General features: G+C 50.1%; 1 protein-coding gene across 2 annotated transcripts in view; it reads right to left on the bottom strand.

Annotated features, from left to right (window-relative positions):
- Window positions 1-1261: 1261 nt before the first annotated feature.
- Window positions 1262-19785, bottom strand: part of LOC140405531 (sterol O-acyltransferase 2-like) — a 172601-nt gene continuing 154077 nt past the window's right edge. For both annotated transcript variants that reach the window (XM_072494088.1, XM_072494087.1), the window contains exons 11-16: window positions 16959-17088; window positions 10579-10676; window positions 9095-9193; window positions 4211-4346; window positions 3713-3858; window positions 1262-1471 (exon numbers count right to left, since the gene is read on the bottom strand). In XM_072494088.1, the coding sequence (XP_072350189.1) occupies window positions 1415-1471; window positions 3713-3858; window positions 4211-4346; window positions 9095-9193; window positions 10579-10676; window positions 16959-17088 (666 nt within the window). In that variant the 3' untranslated portion in view covers window positions 1262-1414. The remainder of the gene's footprint in view (window positions 1472-3712; window positions 3859-4210; window positions 4347-9094; window positions 9194-10578; window positions 10677-16958; window positions 17089-19785) is intronic.

Below are 19785 nucleotides of genomic sequence, written 5' to 3'. Positions count from 1 at the left end.
TTCGGAATGTTCCGCAGTTTTGTGGTGGTGTTCACGTTCCCGAGGGACACATTTGCAGCGTTGTCTTGAACAGGTTAAAGATGGTTTCATGCTGAAATTTGGTCAGATGTTAGGATGTGGTGTATTTTGAGTGATTAGCAGTAGCCTGCCTCAAGGTGGTCATGTGTTGTCTCTGATGTGTGATGTGAACACTGCTGCCTGTTATTGATTCTGCTCCTCTGGCATTCGTGCTTGTCTAGATGGATCTTTTCATGCTCTACGTGTGCCTCATGCTCTGTTGAAAAGTTTAATTTATAAGCTTCCCAATGGACATTCCCATGCTTTCTTGCCCCGTTACATTCCTTGCCTGCCACCCCACTCCTGCAGGAATGCAGGAGGGATTTTTTACCTCTGAATTATAATCGATGATCGACAGCATGGTAGCACAGTGGTTAGCACTGTTGCTTCACAGCGCCAGGGTCCCAGAGGCAGCACGGTAGCATTGTGGGTAGCACAATTGCTTCACAGCTCCAGGGTCCCCGGTTCGATTCCGGCTTGGGTCACTGTCTGTGCGGAGTCTGCACGTTCTCCCCGTGTCTGCGTGGGTTTCCTCCGGGTGCTCCGGTTTCCTCCCACAGTCCAAAGACGTGCAGGTTAGGTGGATTGGCCATGGATCGATGCACGTGGATAGGGCGGGAGTGGGCCTGGGTAGGGTGCTCTTCGGAGGATCGGTGCAGACGCGATGGGCCGATTGGCCTCCTTTTGCACTGTCGGGATTCTAAGGTCCTATGGACTAAAAACTCCATTCCCCAGAAATCTTTGCTTTGTCCTTTCCTAAGCATCAACAGGCAAACTAAAGCTGATGTTGTCACTTTGGGTGCTTGCTCGCTCTTCATGCCTGTTTCACTGACGGAAGGTCATCGCCCTGAAACGTTAACTCTGTTTCTCTCTCCACATAGGCTGCAGGACCAGCTGCGTATTGCCAGCATTTTCGGTTTCTTCAGTGTGAATTTATAACTGAAAAGCTCAACGCAAAAATCTACTTCTCCAAAATCATCAAATGGTTGAAATAAAAGCTTTGAGATTCAAGCCCCAGTTTTCTTCAAAGCCTTTTGGGAAAAGTAAAATATCTCACGGGATGAGGGAATGTACCATTCCACTATAACAGCAGTATTCCCAAATACTTCTAGTTCCTAATAACAAACAGCCTGCAGTTCAATCAGGAAACAGGCTGACCCAGGACCACTCCCGAGCAAACGGACAAATAGACACTGCAAAATGCTGCAGGTGAAGCGAGTAATTTATTGGCATAAATAACACAGCACAGTCTCACTGAATCAGAATTACACACAGAAACACTGTCACTCTTCACTCACATTGATCCAATTGGTGATACACAAAGATTTCACGGTAAACGGCATGCTCAGGCACCGCCTTAGGCTTCTAACCGACAAGACCATGACCGTGGTGTCACCAGCTCCCAGAAGGTTCTCTGAATCAAAGGAGAAAACAAATTCAACATCAAGGACCAAGGGGTGCGCATGTGTGTGCGCGAGCTAGTTTGAGTGTGTGTACGCAAGCTAGTTTGAGTGTGTGTATGCGAGCTAGTTTGAGTGTGTGTGCGTGAGCTAGTTTGAGTTTGTGTATGCGAGCTAGTTTGAGTGCATTTGCAAGCTAATTTGAGTGTGTGTGCGAGCTAGTTTGAGTGTGTGTATGCGAGCTAGTTTGAGTTTGTGTATGCGAGCTAGTTTGAGTGTGTATGCAAGCTAATTTGAGTGTGTGTGCGAGCTAGTTTGAGTGTGTGTATGCGAGCTAGTTTGAGTGTGTATGCAAGCTAATTTGAGTGTGTGTACGCAAGCTAGTTTGAGTGTGTGTATGCGAGCTAGTTTGAGTGTGTGCGCGAGCTAGTTTGAGTGTGTGTATGCGAGCTAGTTTGAGTGTGTGTATGCGAGCTAGTTTGAGTGTGTGTGCGTGAGCTAGTTTGAGTTTGTGTATGCGAGCTAGTTTGAGTGCGTATGCAAGCTAATTTGAGTGTGTGTGCGAGCTAGTTTGAGTGTGTGTATGCTAGCTAGTTTGAGTTTGTGTATGCGAGCTAGTTTGAGTGCGTATGCAAGCTAATTTGAGTGTGTGTGCGTGAGCTAGTTTGAGTTTGTGTATGCGAGCTAGTTTGAGTGCGTATGCAAGCTAATTTGAGTGTGTGTGAGAGCTAGTTTGAGTGTGTGTATGCGAGCTAGTTTGAGTTTGTGTATGCGAGCTAGTTTGAGTGTGTATGCAAGCTAATTTGAGTGGTGTGCGAGCTAGTTTGAGTGTGTGTATGCGAGCTAGTTTGAGTTTGTGTATGCGAGCTAGTTTGAGTTTGTGTATGCGAGCTAGTTTGAGTGCGTATGCAAGCTAATTTGAGTGTGTGTGCGTGAGCTAGTTTGAGTTTGTGTATGCGAGCTAGTTTGAGTGCGTATGCAAGCTAATTTGAGTGTGTGTGCGAGCTAGTTTGAGTGTGTGTATGCGAGCTAGTTTGAGTGTGTGTGCGTGAGCTAGTTTGAGTTTGTGTATGCGAGCTAGTTTGAGTGTGTGTGCGTGAGCTAGTTTGAGTTTGTGTATGCGAGCTAGTTTGAGTGCGTATGCAAGCTAATTTGAGTGTGTGTGCGAGCTAGTTTGAGTGTGTGTATGCGAGCTAGTTTGAGTTTGTGTATGCGAGCTAGTTTGAGTGTGTATGCAAGCTAATTTGAGTGGTGTGCGAGCTAGTTTGAGTGTGTGTATGCGAGCTAGTTTGAGTTTGTGTATGCGAGCTAGTTTGAGTTTGTGTATGCGAGCTAGTTTGAGTGCGTATGCAAGCTAATTTGAGTGTGTGTGCGTGAGCTAGTTTGAGTTTGTGTATGCGAGCTAGTTTGAGTGCGTATGCAAGCTAATTTGAGTGTGTGTGCGAGCTAGTTTGAGTGTGTGTATGCGAGCTAGTTTGAGTGTGTGTGCGTGAGCTAGTTTGAGTATGCGAGCTAGTTTGAGTGCGTATCCAAGCTAATTTGAGTGTGTGTGCGAGCTAGTTTGAGTGTGTGTATGCGAGCTAGTTTGAGTTTGTGTATGCGAGCTAGTTTGAATGTGTATGCAAGCTAATTTGAGTGTGTGTGCGAGCTAGTTTGAGTGTGTGTATGCGAGCTAGTTTGAGTTTGTGTATGCGAGCTAGTTTGAGTGCGTATGCAAGCTACTTGAGTGGGTGTATGCGAGCTAGTTTGAGTGTGTGTATGCGAGCTAGTTTGAGTGTGTGTATGCGAGCTAGTTTGAGTGTGTGTATGCGAGCTAGTTTGAGTGTGTGTATGCGAGCTAGTTTGAGTGTGTGTATGCGAGCTAGTTTGAGTGGGTGTATGCGAGCTAGTTTGAGTGTGTGTATGCGAGCTAGTTTGAGTGTGTGTATGCGAGCTAGTTTGAGTGTGTGTATGCGAGCTAGTTTGAGTGGGTGTATGCGAGCTAGTTTGAGTGTGTGTATGCAAGCTAATTTGAGTGTGTATGAGTGTGAGCTCATTTGAGAGAGAGTCACTCACTTTCATGCATGTGCATGCGCACAGACACTCACTCATACACACACTGATTCATGCGCACAAGAGACAGCGAGAGCGCGTGTAAGAGTGTGTGCGCGTGAGAGGGATGAGACTCTTGCGCGTGCAGAGAGAGAGAGTGAGAAAGAGACAGCGTGTGTGTACGAGTGAGTGAGTACAGGCGAGATTGGTTGTCAGACACTCACCTCTCTGATGGGACAGTGGATCTGAGCATACCATTCCTGGCAGTACAGACACACCTGGATACCCTGACCAATGAATAGGAAAACCCACATCATAATATTCCAGACAGGGCTCGTTCTCTTGTCATTGAAAACAAAGTTGAAAAATACTGGGGGGGGAAAAAGGACATTTATTGTCACGAAGGTGATAGACACAATACACAGAGCATATTTAAGGTGGCCATTCGGCCCATCTTAGTTCATTCATCCACAAAGAAGGCCCCTGCATTTGCTCCAATTCTTATCTAATTGCTCCAGAAATGGTTGTAGGATTAAAAGGGATAAATTGCCCCTTAGTGTCCAAAGATGTGCAGTTTAGACAGGGTTAGGGGCATAGGGTGGGGGCGTGGGCCTAGGTAGGGTACTCTTTCAGAAGGTCGGTGCAGACTCGATGGGCTGAATAGCCTCCTTCTGTACTGTCGGAAATCTATGATTCAATGAAAACCCGTGTGTATCACTTACCTCCAAAGATGGCAAAGAGGCAGAACATAACCGGGTAGAAGTAGCCCAGGCAAAGTGTGAGGACATACTCGTGAACAACTGCCGACAGAATGAAGACTGAAAGCATTGCAGCCACACGGAACCTCCGCCCAGATATCTGCAAGAAGACAGGAGCAACGGAATGTGTTACACTGCCCGCCAATGACATCAATGCTCAGCGGTTTGTTGAATTGTGTGGAAACACCCACTTTAGAAATGCTGTAAGTGTGTAAAAGCTCAAACAGTGTGAGACGGAGCCACGCGGGTCTGGAAGATTCCAGGCTAAAAGGCCTGACTCAGCCAGAATGCAGTCAGCGCAGTTACAACTAATCGCCACATTCAGGCCGAGAGAGCCGCCAACAGCAGCTGGCCTTCACGTCACTGTCCATTCACTCTGTTCCAGCGTGTGTAGCTGGTGAGGACAGAATCCGATTTGGTTACAATACACAATGGAACCACAGTACTTAAGATTGGCCTTATTGACAATCCTGTAAACAAGGCCCAATGTTCACCGTGCAAGCTTGCCGCTGAAACAGGGCCGCGCCAAAGCTATCCTGCAGGAGAACGGATACCCTGATCAGGTGATCAGATATTTGCTCGCTCAGTGTCACGCAAACTCATGAATGGGTCATAAAGCTGTCAGCTTCGGTAAAAATGTTGACCTCAAGTTACCCTGGTTGAGTAAGGTATCTCAAACGTGAAGTCGAAGAGGTGAAGTCAGCCACTTTTCTCCACCAGCAGGGTGCTATGTCAAACCGAAAAGACATTCTGTCTAGCTCACAAATAAGTCATTGTGGTATATCAATTTCAATGTCAGTGTGATGCCAGCTATGTAAACCGTATCTTCCAATAATAAGAGTCAGAAGGTGTAGAGGGGACATGAGGAAGAATATTTTTACGCAGAGGGCAGTGGGAGTCTGGAATTCGCTGCCCGAGTTGGTGGTGGAGTCAGAGACCCTAAACTCTTTTAAACAGTACCTGGATCTGCAATGTAAGTGCTGTAAAATACAGGGTTAGGGATCGGGTTCAGGAAGGTGGGATTAGAAACGACACCTGTGTCCTGTGTGTGTGAAGTGGTGTGTATGAACCTGTGTGTGTGTGTGTGTGTGTGTGTGTGAATCTAGGTGCGTGTGAATTGGTGTGTGTGTGTGTGAATTGGTGTGTGTGTGTGCGTGTGAATCAGTGTGTGTGTGTGTGTGTGAGAATCGGTGTGTGCGTGAATCGGTGTGTGTGTGAATCGGTGTGTGCGTGAATCGGTGTGTGTGTGTGTGAATCGGTGTGTGCGTGAATCGGTGTGTGCGTGAATCGGTGGGTGCGTGAATCGGTGTGTGAATCGGTGTGTGTGTGAATCGGTGTGTGTGTGTGTGTGAATCAGTGTGTGTGTGTGTGTGTGAATCGGTGTGGGTGGGTGTGAATCGGTGTGTGCGTGAATCGGTGTGTGGATGAATCGGTGTGTGTGTGTGTGAATCAGTGTGTGTGTGTGTGTGTGTGTGTGTGTGAATCGGTGTGGGTGGGTGTGAATCGGTGTGTGCGTGAATCGGTGTGTGGATGAATCGGTGTGTGCGTCTGTGAATCAGTGTGTGTGTGTGTGTGTGCGTGAATCGGTGTGTGCGTGAATCGGTGTGTGCGTGTGTGAATCGGTGTGTGCGTGTGTGTGTGTGTGTGTGAATCGGTGTGTGCGTGAATCGGTGTGTGCGTGTGTGAATCAGTGTGTGTGCGTGAATCGGTGTGTGCGTGAATCGGTGTGTGCGTGAATCGGTGTGTGCATGTGTGAGTCAGTGTGTGTGTGAATCGGTGTGGGTGGGTGTGAATCGGTGTGTGTGTGAATCGGTGTGTGCGTGAATCGGTGTGTGTATGAATCGGTGTGGGTGTGTGTGAATCGGTGTGTGTGCATGTGAATCAGTGTGTGTTTGTGTGTGTGAATCGGTGTGTGCGTGAATCGGTGTGTGCGCGAATCGGTGTGTGCGTGAATCGGTGTGTGCGTGCGTGAATCGGTGTGTGTGTGTGAGAATCGGTGTGGGTGGGTGTGAATCGGTGTGTGTGTGTGAATCGGTGTGTGTGAGAATCGGTGTGGGTGGGTGTGAATCGGTGTGTGCGTGAATCGATGTGTGCGTGAATCGGTGTGTGCGTGAATTGGTGTGTCTGTGTGTGAATCGGTGTGGGTGGGTGTGAATCGGTGTGTGTGTGTGTGAATTGGTGTGGGTGGGTGTGGATCGGTGTGTGTGTGTGTGAGAATCGGTGTGTGTGTGAATCGGTGTGTGCGTGAATCAGTGTGTGTGTGTGTGTGCGTGAATCGGTGTGTGCGTGAATCGGTGTGTGCGTGAATCGGTGTGTGTGTGTGAATCAGTGAGTGTGTGTGTGTGTGAAGCGGTGTGTGCGTGAATCGGTGTGTGCGTGAATCGGTGTGTGCGTTAATCGGTGTGTGTGTGAATCAGTGTGTGCATGAATCGGTGTGTGTGTGTGTGTGAATCAGTGTGTGTGTGTGTGAATCGGTGTGGGTGGGTGTGAATCGGTGTGTGCATGAATCGGTGTGTGCGTGAATCGGTGTGTGCATCTGTGAATCAGTGTGTGTGTTTGTGCGTGAATCGGTGTGTGCGTGAATCGGTGTGTGCGTGTGTGAATCAGTGTGTGTGTGTGTGTGTGTGTGTGTGTATCGGTGTGTGCGTGAATTGGTGTGTGTGTGAATCGGTGTGTGCGTGAATCGGTGTGTGCGTGAATCGGTGTGTGCGTGAACCGGTGTGTGAGTGTGTGAGTCAGTGTGTGTGTGTGTGTGAATCGGTGTGGGTGGGTGTGAATCGGTGTGTGTGTGAATCGGTGTGTGCGTGAATCGGTGTGTGTGTGAATCAGTGTGTGTGAGAATCGGTGTGGGTGTGTGTGAATTGGTGTGTGTGCGTGTGAATCAGTGTGTGTTTGTGTGTGTGAATCGGTGTGTGCGTGAATCGGTGTGTGCGCGAATCGGTGTGTGCGTGAATCGGTGTGTGCGTGCGTGAATCGGTGTGTGTGGGTGTGAATCGGTGTGGGTGGGTGTGAATCGGTGTGTGTGTGTGAATCGGTGTGGGTGGGTGTGAATCGGTGTGTGCGTGAATCGGTGTGTGCGTGAATCGGTGTGTGCGTGAATTGGTGTGTGTGTGAATCGGTGTGGGTGGGTGTGAATCGGTGTGTGTGTGCGTGAATCGGTGTGGGTGGGTGTGAATCGGTGTGTGTGTGTGTGAATTGGTGTGGGTGGGTGTGAATCGGTGTGGGTGGGTGTGAATCGGTGTGTGTGTGTGAATCGGTGTGTGTGTGAATCGGTGTGTGTGGGTGTGAATCGGTGTGTGTGTACGTGAATCGGTGTATGTGTGTGTGTGTGAATCGGTGTGGGTGGGTGTGAATCGGTGTGTGTGTGTGAATCGGTGTGTGCGGGTGTGAATCGGTGTGTGTGTGTGTGAATCGGTGTGTGTGTGAATCGGTGTGTGTGTGTGTGAATCGGTGTGGGTGGGTGTGAATCGGTGTGTGTGTGAATCGGTGTGGGTGGGTGTGAATCGGTGTGGGTGTGAATCGGTGTGGGTGGGTGTGAATCGGTGTGTGTGTGCGTGAATCGGTGTGTGTGTGTGTGAATCGGTGTGGGTGGGTGTGAATCGGTGTGTGTGTGTGAATCGGTGTGTGCGGGTGTGAATCGGTGTGTGTGTGTGTGAATCGGTGTGTGTGTGTGTGAATCGGTGTGGGTGGGTGTGAATCGGTGTGTGTGTGAATCGGTGTGGGTGGGTGTGAATCGCTGTGGGTGTGAATCGGTGTGGGTGGGTGTGAATCGGTGTGGGTGGGTGTGAATCGGTGTGGGTGGATGTGAATCGTGTGTGTGAATCGGTGTGGGTGGGTGTGAATCGGTGTGGGTGTGAATCGGTGTGGGTGTGTGTGAATCGGTGTGGGTGGGTGTGAATCGGTGTGTGTGTGAATCAGTGTGGGTGGGTGTGAATCGGTGTGTGTGTGAATCGGTGTGGGTGGGTGTGAATCGGTGTGGGTGGGTGTGAATCGGTGTGGATGGGTGTGAATCGGTGTGGGTGGGTGTGAATCGTGTGTGTGAATTGGTGTGGGTGGGTGTGAATCGGTGTGGGTGTGAATCGGTGTGGGTGTGTGTGAATCGGTGTGGGTGGGTGTGAATCGGTGTGGGTGGGTGTGAATCGGTGTGGATGGGTGTGAATCGGTGTGGGTGGGTGTGAATCGGTGTGTGTGTGAATCGGTGTGCGTGGGCGTGAATCGGTGTGGGTAGGTGTGAATCGGTGTGTGTGGGTGTGAATCGGTGTGGGTGTGAATCGGTGTGGGTGTGAATCGGTGTGGGTGTGAATCAGTGTGGGTGGGTGTGAATCGGTGTGGGTGGGTGTGAATCGGTGTGGGTGGGTGTGAATCGGTGTAGGTGGGTGTGAATCAGTGTGGGTGTGTGTGAATCGGTGTGGGTGGGTGTGAATCGGTGTGGGTGGGTGTGAATCGGTGTAGGTGTGTGTGAATCAGTGTGGGTGTGTGTGAATCGGTGTGGGTGGGTGTGAATCGGTGTGGGTGGGTGTGAATCGGTGGAGGTGGGTGTGAATTAGTGTGGGTGTGTGAATCAGGGGCTGGTTTCGCACAGGGCTAAATCGCTGGCTTTGAAAGCAGACCAAGGCAGGCCAGCAGCACGGTTCAATTCCCGTACCAGCCTCCCCGAACAGGCGCCGGAATGTGGCGACTAGGGGCTTTTCACAGTAACTTCATTTGAAGCCTACTTGTGACAATAAGCGATTTTCATTTCATTTCATTTCATTTGAATCTGAATCACAGTGTATTGAGGTTTGTGTTCTGTTTGTGGCTCTCTGTTGCTCCGAGGGGCAGCTGGATGTGCTGGTGTGGTCTTCTTACCCGCAGGAAATCACTGTATGTGTAGCAGTAAAGCCAATCGTGGACCACTACATTCCAGGTCCTGTAGTAGTTAGCGAAGGAGGTTGAATTCCACCAATCCTGGAGCACAAAAAAAGAGAATTCATTACCGGGGATACAGCTGCTGAGGGAATGTCCTTATCAAAACGCGTCTTCCTCAAACCACCGGAGAGATTACATTGATCACCAACTTCAATGTGTGCCGCTGACCTCTGCCACACAGTGGGAGATGGCAAGAGGGGAAAGCTGTTAATTATTGGCCTGATAGCTGGAAGAGGTGACAACAAAGAGTTCCACTGAAGAGTGAGAGGAACATGAAGAAGAGAGGTATTGGAGAAGCATCGTGTGTGAATATGCTGGATCTCCCTCACCATGGTTGGGAGTAGAGTATATATTGAACCTGGGGGGAAAAATATTGCCCAGTGATTTCTTACGGTCTTGGGGAAACTTGGCAATGATGGAAGACGAGTTGGGGCAAGGGCAAAGCGACCCCATTTCCAATAGGGTGCAGAGGATGGAAGTCAATTGAGGAGGGAACCGGATCTCCGAGCTAGACTGGCATTTCAGTGACGGGCACAGCCAGGTTGAAAAAGGAGCAACATTGCCAAGGTGGAAGAATACAATCTGGCAATGGAACAGAGGTGGAGCAAGGCGTCAAGATTCACATTTCTGCTTTGAACACGAGGAGGTGAATGGATTCAATTTGATCACTGGTAAAGCTGGGAGTTGAAAGCCATGGAATGCTGGATTGACTGGTATATTGGATCTACTAGTACACCAGATCTGCTAGTATACAGGATTTTTCATATACGTGACCTACTGGTATACCAGATCTGTCACTGTACAGGATCTGCCTGTATATACGATCTGCCGGTATACACAATCTGCCGGTATACACGATCCGCCGGTATACACGATCCACCAGTATACACAATCTATCGGTACACACAATCTGCTGGTATACCCAATCTGCTAGTATACAGGATTTTTCATACACATGATCTACTGGTATACCATATCAGCCAGTACACAGGATTTGTTGGTATACAGGATCTACTGGTACATCTGCAGGTTCCCCTCCAAGTCACTCACCACCCTGACTGGGAAATATATCGGCCGTTCCTTCACTGTCGCTGGGGCAACATCCTGGAACTCCCTCCCTAACAGCACAGTGGGTGTACCTACACCACAGGGACTGCAGCGGTTCAAGACGGCGGCTCACCACCACCTTCTCAAGGGGCAATTAGGGACGGGCAATAAATGCTGGCCTAGCCAGTGAGGCCCACATCTCATGAAGACATTTTTCAATTTGGTGCACACCAGAATCAATCTGGACATAACCTCTGGCTTCTTCCCTTCACTTTATATCTTTCTCCCCTGCCCCCTCCCCCCACCCCTCACAGGACATTGACCACTGCCCTCGGTCATGTGACCTAGCAGCCATCTTTTATTTTTAGCCCCGTTACCTTGTAGAACATTCTGTCCCCGAAACGTAGCATCTCAGCAAAGGCGTTGAGCCAGCAATGGAGGAAGGCAAAGAAAGTCAGTAGAAGCAGGAAGGTACCTGGAGGAGAGATCAAATCAGGTCAGTCATCAGCCTGCCCAGCAACCCGCCATTTCCGAGCTCTGTAATTAAATTCAAATAACGCAGGCGCGAGATATCCCGAGGTTGTGAAAAGCACGACAGAAATTCAAATCTTTCTCTCTTTTCAAAATACAGCAAATTTACTGAAGCGATATGTCACCTGACTAACATGAGGTAAAATATCGCACATGTTATTGCGGCTGAGATCTCAGAGGCTGGAATACTTGACAACTTGACAAAACTTGCTTCAGATACCAGAGCTATCCACATCCTGGGGGTTACCATTGACCACAAACTGAACTGGACCCAGACACATTAATACTGTGGCTACCAGAGCAGGTCAGAGGCTGGGAATCCTGCTGGGAGTAACTCACCTCCTGACTCCCCAAAGCCTGTCCACCATCTACAAGGCACAAGTCAGGAATGTGATGGAATACTCTCCACTTGCCTGGATGAGTGCAGCTCCAACAACACTCAAGAAGCCCAACACCATCCAGGACAAAGCAGCCACTTGATTGCTCCCCTTCCACAAACATTCACTCCCTCCACCACCGACACACAGTGGCAGCCGTGTGTACCATCTACAAGATGCACTGCAGTAACTCACCAAGGCTCCTTAGGCAGCACCTTCCAAACCCACGACCACTACCATCTAGAAGGACAAGAGCAGCAGATACCTGGGAGTCCCACCACCTGGAGGTTCCCCTCCAAGTCACTCACCATCCTGACTTGGAAATATATCGCCGTTCCTTCACTGTCGCTGGGGCAACATCCTGGAACTCCCTCCCTAACAGCACAGTGGGTGTACCCACACCACATGGACTGCAGCGGTTCAAGATGGCGGCTCACCCCCACCTTCTCGAGGGACAATTAGGGATGGGCAATAAATGTTGGCCTAACCAGCGACGCCCAGATCCCATAAATTTTTTAAACCCTTCGTTCTCAGTGATTCAAATTCTAAAATGCTCTAACTCCCATGATGCAGCAGGTCCAGGGGGACGTTATTTAACAACAGACAGTGGAACTACCGGTATCCGGGTAGTCAAGACTGGAGTCCACCTTTATGGTAAGGTTTTGGTGAGTTCCCCAATTCAAGTAACCCAGGCAGGTGCCCACACCACCAGGCACATCCCCAGTTCCTACCTACACCACATGCCACACACTTGGAAAAGTGCCAGTTCAGGAGAGAATACCAGGGACCTCACCCACCCAAGAACATTAATAAACAGAAGCCATGGACCCCTGTTATAAAAGGGCATTGAGAAAAGTAATAAAAAGAAAGATTTACTTCATATAGTGTCTTACAGGACCACTGGACAGGTGCTTTACGGTCAATGAAGTACGTTTTGTAGTCACTGTTGAAATGTGGGAAATGGCAGCCAATTTGCACACTGGAAGATTTTGCAAATAGGAGAGTGATAACGATCCGATAATCTGTTTTATTATGTTGGTTGAGGAATAAATATTGGCCAGGACAGAATCACACAGCACAGAAGAGACCCTTCTGCCCATCAAGTCTGCACTGACACATGGAAAACACCTGAGCTGCCCACCTAACCCCATTGGCCAGCACTTGGTCCATAGCCTTGAATGCTGTGACGTGCCAAGTGCTCATCCAGGTACGTTTTAAAGGATGTGAGGCATCCCGCCTCTCCCACCCTCCCAGGCCGTGCGTTCCAGACCCTCACCGCCCTCTGGGGAAAAAGGTTAAATCCCCCCAAACCTCCTGCCCCTCACCTTGAACTTGTGTCCTCTCAAACTGACCCTTCAACAGGTCACTGGGGAGAACTCCCCTAATCTTTAAAGAAGGGCCGTGGGATCTTTAATATCCACCCATGAGGGCAGCTGGGGGCTTCGTTGTAACATCTCAACTGGAAAGGGCACCTCCAACGGTGCAGCTGAAGTGAGCCTCACCTCCTGGCTAGGGCAAGCTGAATCGTTGCCCTACCAACAGCCTGTGAGGGCAAAACCTTAGGATTTGGAGGCCTCACCCTAAGCCTCTCGCAACACCCACCCCACATACGGCCAAGCAGACATGACAAGGATAGAAGTGGGCCTGTGATGAATATAGGAATTTCAGATATATTGGACGGGATTCTCTGAACCCGCGCCGTGTCGGAGAATCGCCGGTGACGCGGGAAATTCATCGCGCCCGCGCGGTTGATGCGTCACCAGTCGGGGGCCGCTGAAAGTAGCTCCCGCGGCGATTCTCAGCGGGCGACCAGCCAAATTTCCGCCGGCGTGGTTCACATATGGTACCACCCGTCGGGAGCTCGGACCCGCGGCCGCGGCGAACGTCCTGGTGGGGGGTGCGGGGGGATCTGACTCCAGGGGGGGGCCTCCACTGTGTCCAGGTCCGTGATCGGGGGGCTACCGATTGGCGGGCGCCCGCGATTTGTAGGGGGCCTACCTCCTTCCGCGCGGGCCTGCTGTAGGTCTCCGCCACATTGCTCGGCGTCGGCGCAGAGACAGCCCTCGCGCGCATGTGAGGATCCGCGCCGGCAGTGCAGGGCTGCTTTTGGCACCGACGCTGCGAGCAGCACGGCAGCACCATGCTGGCCCCCTGAGGACCGCTGAATCGCTGGGCCAGGAGGCCCGTTGACACTGGCGTGCACCACTCCGATGTTTACATTGGCGTCAATACTTGGCCGTGATTTTGGAGAATCCCGGCCATTGTATTATAGGTATTTGATGCAGTAAGGGAGCCTGGGATAAAGTGTGTTTGACTGCTGCAGCAATGTTTTTAAAGAATCCTGGTTTGAAAGGTTTTGAGAGCCAGAGGCGCAATTAAAGCATCGTAAAAGCTTGGGCTAATGGAGTTTTTTTTGGATTAAGGGGATTCCCAGTGGAGTTGGTTAGATATATTAGGTTGGATTCTCTGGTCACCGATGCTGAAATCCCGTTCAGCGATCGGCCAGAGAATCACAGTTCCCAACCAAATCGGGGGCATATGGTACCACCCGTCGGGAGCTCGGACCCGCGGCCGCGGCGAACGTCCTGGTGGCGGGTGCGGGGGGATCTGACTCCAGGAGGGGCCTCCACTGCGTCCAGGCCCGTGATCGGGGGGCTACCGATTGGCGGGCGCCCGCGATTTGTAGGGGGCCTACCTCCTTCCGCGCGATCGTCCGCCCCCTCCAAAGCGGCGTAGTTGGAGACTACACCGCGCCACATATCGACGGCCTCAAGACGTTGCCTGAGGCCCATCCCCCGATGCTCCACCCCCAACCGGCCGAGTTCCCGACGCCGTGGGTCTTTCCTGGTCTCACCCGTCGGGCACTCAGCATGGTGGCTGCAAACTCTGTCTAGCGCCGCCACAGTCGGGGGAGGGGCGATTCGCTGGCGGGGGGAACTGCATTAGGGGCTCGGGTCTCTGTGGGGGGTTGGTCAGGGGCGTGCGAGCCTGCCAAAGGGGGGCTCTATTTCGCAGGCCGGGTTCGTGAGCGGCCGCCGCCATGAAGCACGACGTGGACGCTGCAGGCCGCCACCATGCGCATGCGCAGTCACGGACATGGCAATTCTCCGGGCGCTCTACGCTGCCGGCATGCTAGCCGCCAGCAAAACGGGGAATGAGTGGGCATTTTACACCCTCTTTTCTGGTGTAAAATACCACTGTTCCCACGCCAGCGTGGGAACACAGCCCCCGAATTGGAGAATCCAGCCCATTGTGTTTCAACTTGGCAAGATGATGTCATGCTAAATTCGTGTTCAAAAAGGTTGGGGAGGGTGGGGTGTGGGCATGGGTAGGGTGCTCTTTCCAAGAGCCGGTTCATCCTTGAGCCGAATGGCCTCCTTCTGCTCTGTAAATTCTATGCAATAACCTAACCTGCACGTCTTTGGACACTAAGGGACAATTTAACATGGCCAATCCACCTAACCTGCACATCTTTGGACACTAAGGGACAATTTAACATGGCCAATCCGCCTAACCTGCACATCTTTGGACACTAAGGGACAATTTATCCTGGCCAATCCATCTAACCTGTGCACATCTTTGGACACTAAGGGACAATTTAACATGGCCAATCCACCTAACCTGTACATCTTTGGACACTAAGGGACAATTTATCCTGGCCAATCCACCTAACCTGCACATCTTTGGACACTAAGGGACAATTTAACATGGCCAATCCACCTAACCTGTACATCTTTGGACACTAAGGGACAATTTATCATGGCCAATCCACCTAACCTGCACATCTTTGGACACTAAGGGACAATTTAACATGGCCAATCCACCTAACCTGTACATCTTTGGACACTAAGGGACAATTTATCCTGGCCAATCCACCTAACCTGCACATCTTTGGACACTAAGGGACAATTTAACATGGCCAATCCACCTAACCCGCACATCTTTGGACACTAAGGGACAATTTAACATGGCCAATCCACCTAACCCGCACATCTTTGGACACTAAGGGACAATTTAACATGGCCAATCCACCTAACCTGCACATCTTTGGACACTAAGGGACAATTTAACATGGCCAATCCACCTAACCTGCACATCTTTGGACACTAAGGGACAATTTAGCATGGCCAATCCACCTAACCTGCACATCTTTGGACACTAAGGGACAATTTAGCATGGCCAATCCACCTAACCTGTACATCTTTGGACACTAAGGGACAATTTAACATGGCCAATCCACCTAACCTGCACATCTGTGGACACTAAGGGACAATTTAACACGGTCAATCCACCTAACCTGTACATCTTTGGACACTAAGGGACAATTTAGCATGGCCAATCCACCTAACCTGCACATCTTTGGACACTAAGGGACAATTTATCACGGCCAATCCACCTAACCTGCACATCTTTGGACACTAATGGACAATTTAACATGGCCAATCCACCTAACCTGCACATCTTTGGACACTAAGGGACAATTTAACATGCCAATCCACCTAACCTGCACATCTTTGGACACTAAAGGGCAATTTATCACTGCCAATCCACCTAACCTGCACATCTTTGGACATTAAGGGACAATTTAGCACGGCCAATCCACCTAACATGCACATCTTTGGACACTAAGGGACAATTTAACATGGCCAATCCACCTAACCTGCACATCTTTGGACACTGAGGGACAATTTAACATGGCCAATCCACCTAACCTGCACATCTTTGGAGACTAAGGGACAATTTAACATGGCCAATCCACCTAACCTGCACATCTTTGGACACTAAGGGGCAATTTAGCACGGCCAATCCACCTAACCTGCACATCTTTGGACACTAAGGGGCAATTTAGCACGGCCAATCCACCTAACCTGCACATCTTTGGACACTAAGGGACAATTTATCATGGCCAATCCACCTAACCTGCACATCTTTGGACACTAAGGGACAATTTAACATGGCCAATCCACCTATCCCGCACATCTTTGGACACTAAGGGGCAATTTATCACGGCCAATCCACCTAACCTGCACATCTTTGGACACTAAGGGACAATTTATCATGGCCAATCCACCTAACCTGCACATCTTTGAACAGATTAACAACTTTGATGTTGGGATAGAAAGTCACATATCCAATATAGATAAGTGGCATTGTGCACAATTTAGTTAGCATTGTGAAACTACAAAGAGGTATTGATAGATTAAAGTGGAGAAGCAAAACTGGCAAATGGATTGGAATGTGGGACGGTGAGAGGTAATCCACTTAGGACCGAAAAAGGAGAGTACAGGGTATTTTCTAAATGGTGATAAACTCGAAACAGTGGAGGAACAAAGAGACATGCGGGTCCAGGTACACAAATCATCAAAATGTCACAGAGTGCTGAACTCTCCAACGAGAGGACTAGAATACAAGGGGCTGGAAGGAGAGCTTCAGCCCTTCTGCGATCACACCAGGAGTCACTGTGAACAGCTCTGGCCATCACCACCGCAAGTACGACCTATTGAGCTTTGGAGGGAGTGCGGCATAGATTGACCAGAGTGATCCTGGGCCTGCGAGGGTTAAACTACGAGGAGAGGTTACACAAACCCATGTTGTATTGCTCGGAACTCCGAACGTAGGTGGTAATTTCGCCAAAGCTTTGAACATATTGTCGGGGACAGGCAGGGTAGATTGGAAGGAGCAATTTCTGTTAAATGGGGAGTCGAGGACAAGGGACCATCTTCTAAATATTCCAGCCAAACTTTTCAAGAGTGATACTGATAAAGTGCTGGAGACATTTGGAACTCCTGCTAAAGCTGCTCTTTCGCCTGGTCAATCTAAACAGACCCATAGCTTCCCACCACTCGTACCTGGTAACGTTGCATTGAATATCGACAGGACAAGCGTCTTGGTGCTCAACGGCTGCTTGCTCATATTGGTGAACACTGGGATGCACAGCCTGACCAGGATGAAGTAACAATACAAGAGGCAACCGAGAACCTGTGGGCGAAGAAGAGAAATTTCACAGTCCTGCAGATCAAGAGGTTCCGGGTGGAGAATGGGCCGAGCGTCAGCAAACCCTCTCCGCGCATCGCCATTCATTTCACCTTCAAGAGAGAATGATCTGATTTGATTTGATTTATTATCACATGTACCAAAGTACAGTGAAAAGTATTTTTTCTGCGGAGAACATTGACAAATGGTACATCGACAAACAGTGATTGGTTACAGTGCGGAACAAGGGGCCAAACAAAGCAAATTCATGAGCAAGAATAGGTGGATGTCATTCTGCCACTGTCCCCTCACACATACAATCACCTGGCTCACTTCCCACCAACTAAATTCGATTGGAAACACCCTTTCTTGTCGCTCAGGTCGCTATACCCGTGTGACAAAAGGTGAAGTCACACGGGATCAGGGGTGAGCTGGCAAGGTGGATACAGAACTGGCTAAGCCATAGAAGGCAGAGAGTAGCAATGGAAGGGTGCTTTTCGGAATGGAAGGTTGTGACTAGTGGTGTTCCGCAGGGATCAGTGCTGGGGCCTCTGTGATTTGTGGTGTACATAAATGATTTGGAGGAAAATGTTGCCGGTCTGATTAGTAACTTCGCAGATGACACCAAGGTTGGTGGAGCGGCAGATAGTGTTGAGGAGAAAGAGGGCAGCAACGAGGGAAATAGGAGGAATTAGAGACGAAAGGGGAGACACGGTGCGAAGGGCAGGAAAGATAAATGAGGTGTTCAAGACCTTCTATGAGGAACTGTATAGGTCTCAACCCCCAGAGGGAGAGGAGGGGATGCGGCAGTTCCTGGACCAATTGAGGTTCCCGAAAGTGGAGGAGCGGGGGGTGGTAGGCCTGGGGGCACCGATTGGGGTGGACGAGGTTATTAAGGGACTGGGAAGCATGCAAGCAGGGAAGGCCCCAGGACCAGACGGGTTCCCGGTGGAGTATTACAGAAAATATGTGGACTTGTTGGCCCCGTTGATGGTGAGGACGTTCAATGAGGCCAGGAAAGGGGGGACTCTACCCCCGACGATGTCGGAGGCGACGATATCGTTAATTTTGAAGAGGGATAAAGATCCGTTGCAGTGCGGGTCCTATAGACCCATTTCATTGTTGAACGTGGACGCCAAATTGTTGGCAAAGGTACTGGCATCGAGGATAGAGGACTGTGTCCCGGGGGTGGTGCACGAAGATCAGACAGGGTTCGTAAAAGGGAGACAACTGAATGTTAACGTGCGACGACTATTAGGGGTGATAATGATGCCCCCAGTGGAGGGGGAGGCAGAGATAGTGGCGGCAATGGACGCAGAGAAGGCATTTGATAGGGTGGAGTGGGAGTATTTATGGGAAGTGTTAAGGAGGTTTGGGTTTGGGAACGGGTTTATTAGCTGGGTTAGACTTCTTTATGGGGCTCCAACGGCAAGCGTAGTTACAGGTCGACATAGATCGGAGTATTTCCGACTATATAGGGGAACAAGACAGGGATGCCCGCTGTCTCCATTGTTGTTCGCGTTGGCAATTGAACCTCTGGCCATGGCGTTGAGAGACTCCAGGAAATGGAGAGGGGTGATTAGAGGGGGAGAAGAACACCGAGTCTCGTTATATGCGGATGACCTATTGTTATACGTGTCGGACCCAGCGGGGGGAATGATAGAGGTTATGCGAATTTTGAGGGGGTTCGGGGATTTCTCGGGGTATAGGCTAAACATGGGAAAGAGTGAATTATTTGTGATACATCCAGGGGACCAGAGTAGAGAGATAGAAGGCTTGCCTCTAAGGAAAGTGGAAAGAAACTTCCGATACCTGGGGATTCAGATCGCTAGGAGCTGGGGAGCCTTGCACAGACTTAATCTGACACGGTTGGTAGAACAAATGGAGGAGGACTTCAAGAGGTGGGACATGCAGCCTCTATCGCTGGCGGGCAGGGTGCAAGCAATTAAGATGATGGTCCTCCCGAGGTTCTTATTTGTATTTCAATGTCTCCCTATACTAATCACTAAGACCTTTTTTAATAAAATAGACAGGAGCATCACGAGCTTCGTGTGGGCAGGGAAAGTTCCGAGAGTAAGGAGGGGGTTCCTTCAGCGTAGTAGGGACAGAGGAGGATTGGCACTACCGAACTTGGGCGATTACTATTGGGCTGCCAATGTGGCAATGATACGTAAATGGATGATGGAGGGTGAGGGAGCGGCGTGGGAAAGACTGGAGAGAAAGTCCTGTAAAGGGACGAGTTTAGAGGCGCTGGTGACGGCGCCGCTACCGATCTCACCTAAAAAGTTTACCACGAACCCGGTGGTGGCGGCAACATTGAATATCTGGGGACAGTGGAGGCGACAGAGAGGGGTGCGGGGAGCCCTGGTGGGGTCCCCAATCAGGAACAACCATAGGTTCGCCCCAGGAAGAATGGATGGAGGATTTCAGAGCTGGTTCCAGTTGGGAATTAGGAGGGTGGGAGATTTATTTATAGATGGGACTTTTGCGAGCTTGGGAGCATTGGAGGAAAAGTATAAGTTGCCCCGGGGAAATTTCTTGAGATATATGCAGGTGAGGGCATTTACTAGACAACAGGTGAGGGAATTTCCATTGCTCCCGACACAGGGGATACAGGACAGGGTGCTTTCAGGGGTGTGGGTCGGAGAGGGCAAGGTGTCAGAGATTTACCGAGAGATGAGGGAAGAGGGGGAGGAGTCGGTG

The sequence above is a fragment of the Scyliorhinus torazame genome, chromosome X (genome assembly GCF_047496885.1).
Source record: "Scyliorhinus torazame isolate Kashiwa2021f chromosome X, sScyTor2.1, whole genome shotgun sequence".
Taxonomy (NCBI): Eukaryota; Metazoa; Chordata; class Chondrichthyes; order Carcharhiniformes; family Scyliorhinidae; genus Scyliorhinus; species Scyliorhinus torazame.
This window is presented reverse-complemented; position numbering and strand designations above follow the sequence as displayed.